This window comes from Atta colombica, unplaced genomic scaffold (assembly GCF_001594045.1).
Source record: "Atta colombica isolate Treedump-2 unplaced genomic scaffold, Acol1.0 scaffold125, whole genome shotgun sequence".
In the NCBI taxonomy this organism is placed as follows: domain Eukaryota; kingdom Metazoa; phylum Arthropoda; class Insecta; order Hymenoptera; family Formicidae; genus Atta; species Atta colombica.
The window spans coordinates 877,032-884,777 of NW_017259212.1; the positions used below are offsets into that span (position 1 = coordinate 877,032).

General features: G+C 33.2%; 1 protein-coding gene across 1 annotated transcript in view; it reads left to right on the plus strand.

Moving 5' to 3' along the window:
• Positions 1-1,438: 1,438 nt before the first annotated feature.
• Positions 1,439-7,746, plus strand: part of LOC108694820 (tyrosine-protein kinase transmembrane receptor Ror-like) — a 12,109-nt gene continuing 5,801 nt past the window's right edge. Inside the window, 2 exon segments of the mRNA XM_018204494.1 lie at positions 1,439-1,722; positions 1,724-1,833. Coding sequence (XP_018059983.1) covers positions 1,439-1,722; positions 1,724-1,833 — 394 coding nt within the window.

The following is a 7,746-nucleotide window of genomic DNA, read 5'->3' on the forward strand; positions in this document are numbered from 1 at the left end:
ACATTTTAATTTATTAACTTAATTAATTTATCCATTTTAATAAAAACTGTAATTAATATATCGACTGTAATGTATTATACATAGATACGTGTAAAGCAATATTAAATTTTTGTCTTTTTATTTCCTGAAGCAATTATTTTATTAATTGCTACTATAATCACAAAAAAATTTCAAAGTAAAAATGTTATTTGTTATTTTTTTTTATTCCAATTAAAAATTATACACGACCCTAAATGATTTGAATTATAACTTGGAATATAATGATAAAAATAATATCAAATGGCTTTGAAATTTCGTACATTACTGACGGAAAAAATTACTATTGGATATATTTGAAGCAAAGATGGTTAAGGCGGATTACGGCCTGCGAAATCGTGAAACTCACGGATTGTTTTTCCTTAATATTACTTCACGTGCCGCCAGGATTAATCCTTATTAGTAAAATCACGAGTGAAATTATAATAAAGCCGAGCCGTGTGTTCTCGACGCATATCTGCGTGAAACGGTCCGCATGCAGTGTATGCAGATGAGGAGGACAGACAATTTTCTCGCAGTTATGGACGCGCGGCGTAGTGAGATCCGCGTTAAATCTAAATGGAGGAAAGTAGCTTAGAGTACAGAGCCACTATCGGACGCAAAGCTGCTAGACGATCGGCGCCGCTCATTAGTCGCCGGTGGTGCATTAATATTAATGGACTATCGATACTCGCGCACGGGTAAAAGCTATTTAATAGCACAGTTAATAGCATTGCACACGGGGTTACCTCGACTAGGTCCATTAGCGAAATTATGTGAAATCGCGGCGGAATCAGACAGTATTGTCTCGGACGGATGCTGCGGGATACATTTCCGCAATGCACCCTACATCGTTAGCATCGACATTAAAAAAATAATACGGATGTTTCTTTTGAGAATAGTACCTTCTAAGATTTCAGATTTTTTTCAATTGCTGATGCAAATAAAAATTTAATATAATATTTCTTCAACGCACTTTATATCAACATTTAAAAATTATGACATTGTGGATGTTTTTTATTTTGAGAATATTGTCTTTTAAGATTTTACGTATTTTTTTCGTAGTTGCGAATTCAAGTAAAGATTTAATAATGTATACTATTTCTTATTGATGTTAAGATTTCTACAAGAATTATATTATTAATAAATTATATTATTAATAAAAATAAAAATAAAATAAAAATAGATATCTAATCCAAATTATGTTTAAAATTTCTATCTTATTTAGATATTTTTTTTATTTAGATATTTAAAATAATATTTTTATATCTTGTATTAGAAAAAAAAACTATAAATGCACCTAAAAAAGCTGAATAAATAAATGACATTCAATTATATTATTTAATATCAATGGGAATTTTTCATCGTCTTGGCAAAAAAATTCTAATATCATTACTGTGTAATACATCATCGGTTGATACTAATGTTTGTCGATGTTCACAACATGAAACCTGACCGACATTACTTTCATTATCAGCAACCGCTTATCTCTCTGCAAGTGCAGTCGAAACTCGAAGTTGCGTCTATCGATCATTCCTCGGAACTGACGAGAGAACAGCATCACTATAACTTCTCCAGATCGATCAGCTTCCGCGCTCCTTTGGGAACTTGCTCGAAGCGATTAGCGATTCTATTCATCGATGAGATAGAACAGAAGCTCAACAATGCGCGAGAGAGTAGAAAGATGGCAGAAGAAGAAAAATGCATTAAGAGAGAATAAGAGAACTTCGGAATTGAGATCCAAATATTCTGCACAAATTCAGAAAACGCAATATAAATTATATATAAAATTATATATAAATGCTCACCAATTAGTATGTAAATATTAAAACACAATTCAAATAAAAAATAAAATAAGAGAACAATGAATAAACATAGAATGAAACTGGAGATTCACAATTGAATATGTTAAAGATAGAATAGTGGATAGTCTCGCACGCACTTTGTGTTACGATTATATACACATGTAAAAAGTAAGAAATGTTTAAGGCGATTATTTATGCCACGAAAGACTCGAGAATATCAGATAATATTCATATTTAAGTGGCAACAAAATTCTTATGCGTGCATATCTTAAAATTATAATTGTCTTATTTGCTTCTCATTCTTCAGTCTTTAGTTGCATGATAAACAATAAGATACGTCATATGCTTTTATATGAAAGATAAAAGAGAAGGTCGAAATACCCGTCGTACGTTTGTCCAGCAGGAGGCAAATCACGTACAACGTTCTTCGCGGACTACCGAATTGAATTTCGGACAACACTTACGACGGCAGTCTCATGAATAATGCACCGGTCGCGGTTGGCAGCCGCGAGTGTCGCACCTGGAAAAGTGTTGACCCCTTCGACCAAGATGGATGGAACATCCGTTGATTATCAAAGACAAACGTTCTCTCTCTCTCTCTCTCTCTCTCTCTCTCTCTCTCTCTCTCTCTCTCTCGACTCTTTTTTCTGTTTCTCGCTGCCGTGCGCGTGTACGGCCGACGTCGTCGACCACCCCCGGCCACAGGCTCCGGGGGCCGCATACGTGACCCCTCAGGATGGCGTGCCGCGAACGTTCCGCTGATAATTTACAAGGATAGAGAGGACGATAGAGAGCCTGAATAACGACGCTGTTCGTGTAAACGCGACCTCCCAGGAGGACGCTTCGTTTGCTAAATTAAAAACGAATGCATCTATCAATGAAAATGTATATATTGTAGAAACAGACCTTTGTATAATATTGTCTTCTATAACGCTTATTGTAAGAATCATTTTTATAAAGAATCATTTTTATTTTTTAAATGTGTTTCCGTAATTTTTATATCAATTGCAAAATAAATTATAAAAATTAAATATATAGAGTACTTTTTCTTTTTATGAACTTTGAATAAAGAAAGCATTTTTACATTTTTTATTGGATCCATATATGTAAATTCTGTATTTAATTTTAATTATAACTTTATTTGGTAAATTAATTTATTTTTTCCTTGAACCTACTGTTTTCTTAATTTGAATGTCGAATGAATTATTTTCGATTAACATAAAAAATTCGCAGGAGAAACAATAAAAACGGACGAGAAAAAAGTTTCAAAATGCATGAGATGATTTGCTTTCGCACGAAGGCTCGCCGATGCAATGTAATATCTGGCTGCATGCGAAATAAGTTGATACAACGTGGCCGCTATTACATTTCATTGCACGACATTAGACGAGATTACGTTACTTTTCGTAATGTTACGCCGAGTCTTGTGACTTAATGGCTTATTTCATCATCGTTCCACCGAATATATGATACGTTCCTTTCCGTTGTGTCTTTTTAAGAATGCCTTCGAGAGCTTGCACTGTTTGCACTACCATTTCCATAAACATTGCATAATCGCGACATAGAATCATATCTATGGTTCAAGTCGATGAAACATATCGATTTTAAGTACAATATTTCTTAATATTAACTTAAAATCTTATTGTTCTTTTCACATATGTATAATTTAATAAAAAATTTCATTAAAAAAAAAATCTACTCGAAGAGTTCATATAAAACAATTAGTCTATTTTTAAGATATGTTACAAATGAATTTCATTGAAGGCTGTATTGAGTAAGTATTAAGTTATGGTAAATCATAAAAACAAGAATTGATAAGCCTGCAACAGAATCGACATCTTACTCAACATTTCGCAGAGGAAGTCTATGTAACGGCTGAAATTCGCTTCGAATTCGCTCGGTTCCCGATTTCCACGCAGACGAGAGTGGTGCACGTGCACAGGCATCATTAATCTTGCCTGACCAATGATCAACGACCTCTCTCATTGACTACGACGTACGAGCATGCGAAGCGTACGTATGCGGTCGAACGACTATCGAAGAGTGCGCGGCTCTTCTTAGTCGTCTTCGTCTACGAAAGTCCATAAAGTATTTCTAACAAATGTTTACATGCACTATGAACCATAATGAGTATTCTAATTGAGCTAATGAAAATGTATAGATATAATAACGTTCTTAGATATATTTATCTCCTTCTGAGCTATTCTATTGCATAATTTTCAGATAATATCATTTTACAACAATAGATACATTCTAATTATATATTGAACTATGTATTATAAAATTTATATTTTTATCAAATAGTATATTTTAAAATAATATTTTTTGTTCATTTTTTCTTTTTTTTTTTTTTTTTCATAAATGCCAGCCTTTAATTTTAAATTAATCAGAATTGTGCACATTGTTATTGGTAATAAATTACGCTTGGCAACAAAGATCGAGTTTTAAATGCGCCACGTCGAACATGACATTATACATAGAGCTATTACATGGCGAGAATTCTAATTGCAACAAATTTATCTCTCTCAATAAAACGCAATAGGCCATTGTCCGCCGAGGCACCTAATTAGATCGGAAATGTAATAGCACGTGTAATAAACTCCTGATATCCGCCCACGCACACGTGAAGATATGCATATCTTGGTAAGTAATGTACGGTCGTATATATACTGGATGTTCCAGAGAATCCGTATAACAATTATAAGACGATATTTTCTATCAAAACTTATATGTTCATTTTGTTATAATTTTCCAATTTGCAACATTAAATATCTCAATGATCTAAAATATATATTTATTGATAAACACATCAAAATTTATTTATGTTAGAATATTAAATCAATATTAAATCTGTTTAAAGAGAGGTAAGAAATGCTATTATTTTATCTTCATAGATTTTCGAGATTAAATCATAACTAGCTTTTAATGAAAGAAATATTGTTCTTTTTCAAAAAATCATTGCTTTGTCTTCATTATTGAAAGCTCTCGCAGACACCCGGTATAACTGCCCTGTAAAACGGTGTCACCGTCGCGTGCCATTGGGGTCGTAGGGATGCGAGTTGTTTCGTGAGTAGGCGGAGATTATTAATGACCACGAACCGCCTTATCTTTTCCACTTCCTGTTCGAGATACATAATACGTGGGCCACCTCGCGCGCAGTAGTTGCATCGCATCGCAACATTATGCGTACGATTTTTCGGAGACCCGCGCTCTCGTCTCATTGTATGTGCCTCTCGCGTATCACCGCGACGCTGCGCATGCACCCGTGTATTTATCATTGCCCGAAATCGCACCCGCGTCGCGGCAAGGAATGACTTGAAAGAACGATTAATCATCGTTATCTTCGACCGCGGAAAATTTTATTGCCATTGCCGCAGCACATAATATCGAACGGAATGTCTCGGCGACGTTGTACAATTATGTTTCAAATTCAACGAAGTCTGAATTTTGTAATAAATTATATTGAATCGAAATATTTAACGCAAATTGAAAAGTGTTCTAGCAAAATGTAACATCACACTGAAAAAAATACTAAATTTTTAAAATAAATATTTGTTCGAATTGTTCTAAATAAAATCTTTATTAAATATAAACATATTATGATATTTATTTGAAAAATCATTAATTGGATGTAATTTTTTTATTAAGTAAATGTTTACTTATTAGGCATCGAGTGACTTGCCGCTCGGTGTAATTAATTCGCGATCTATATAGAATTATCTATATAGATCCGGATTCAATCCCAAATACACGATTTTCACGTTTAAAAAGTCAAAAATGGCTTGTGATTAAGAGACCTTTGATCATCAGTGCCAGTGTTCGGATTTAAACTGTAAGTTTCATCAGTGGATATATGTATGGATCCCGAGGTTGGGGGTTGGACATTAGATTAATCTAACGGAAAAAATTGTTTATGAAAACCTCATGAAAGGTAGGCACTGTCCTGATTTTGAGATATTGCCGTCGAATGTGAATGAAATACTATTTAAAGAAATTATTACTATTTAAAGAAATATTATGTATTAAGATTTAGTTTTTTTTTCAATGTAAATTCAAGAATATCATTTTATAATTTATTAAGTCTCGGTAGTCTAAAGGCTTAGAACGCTCGTACGGAATGCAAAAGATCTGAGTTCGACTCCCGGCCAAAGCAATATTGTTCGCAATAAGTTTATTTATAGTTTTTTAAGATTAAATTTGGGGGGATTATTAATATTTCAGATTGATTGCGTTGAAAGTCCAACAATCGGTACGCAATTATCATTTCTGAAATTAATTCATTTATATGAATATATATAATAGTTCAACATCTTAACATTCAGACCGTAGCGCTTTGTATTTAAAGTATTATAATTTATTGTTACGAAACTTTTGAATTTTACAATAACGCATTCAATTATCGAAATATGTAATTCAAATTGACATGTATGTATAGAATTATTGTTTAGAGAAAGGAGATCAAATTAGAGTTGAGATTTTTAAAACTAAGGAGAAGAGGATGTTGAATGGTATGAATTATTGGACTTATTTTTTATTTTATATTATTATTTTTAATTAATTACTAGCAAGTAAATCACAAAACCGTGCGTATTTAATTTACTTTATTTTTCTCTTACTAATTTATTTCATTTTTCTCTTAAACTTGTAAACTGATTCTTCGAACTGGAAAAATTTAAATTTATAACATTAGCCATCTTGAATTCTCAAAACATCTTTCTATTACTTGAATTCTCAAAAAATCTTTCTATAACTTTTATTTCCAATTTTTTCTTTTTTTTTTCAAAATTTTAATTTCCTTTGAGTACTCATTATAATCCATTTAAGTGGTTTTAATTATTTTTATTTTTCTTTAAGATTTGAGGGGAACTTCACCCCTCTGCCCCCCCCTAACTCCATGCAAATGGGAAAGTTGTAACGACCACAAGTTCGATAGAAAATATACCAGCCTATTATTTACAAAGCCTATTATTTACAAAGAAATGTTTTGCATTGGAACATATGTAAAGTATCATAAATATTTTTTCTATGCTATTTTAAATAATTTTTGTTGGATTTCATTTTAAAAAGAAATGAGGAAAGTATAGAAAAATACTATTCTTTTCTTCTTTCTGAAGAAATGAACCTATGAGAGAGATTGAGGGAGTCTGAGAAAGAATATAAAAGCAACCCCCTGGAGGAATGGACGCTGCGGCTTCTCTTATTGGCGAAATTAAAGAGCACGTAGAAATGCAATTGGCGACTCTTTATGCAACTTCCTAAGGACATCACGGGTCCTTGCTTTTACCAAGAGCAATTCATGGATTTGTAGGTCCGATGAGAAGGAGATCGGAACCCTCGCATGCGAGTTCTCGAGGAGTAGACTCAGATTTTCGATATTATTTGCTTTATACTGCGCAATAAGGAGAAGAGAAAAATATATAGAATGAAAAGAGACGAGAAACTGTGCAAATCCTCGGTAACAGGAGGCGAACACGAGGCTCCCCCTCCCCCCATTCCTCCGGAAAATCGCTTCGCCTATAATAAGCCCAAACGATTGCTTCGCGAAATTGCTTTTCTTCAAACAGAGGCGTTTGATGTCGCATCTCCTTTTTGACGGATCGTAATCGCGCGCGTGTTAGTGTGCTCCGAGCTGTCGAGCTTCGCTGCTGGAAAGACGGAAAGATCTCTTTGGATCTTTAGCCGACATTTCCTATTTCGTATTCATGGGCAAATGGGCGACGCAGAATATTTGCTCCGCGTAAACAACTTGCAAAGAATGCAGTAATCTCGTTATCTTTCAGTATTAAATATCATATCATAATATATATTAGGTATAGTAAAAAGAAATCCATTATTTTTCCATTCAATTTCATGCAAAAATAACGAATTTCTTTTTACTACACTTAATATATATATATATATATTAATAAACATTTGAATAGTATTA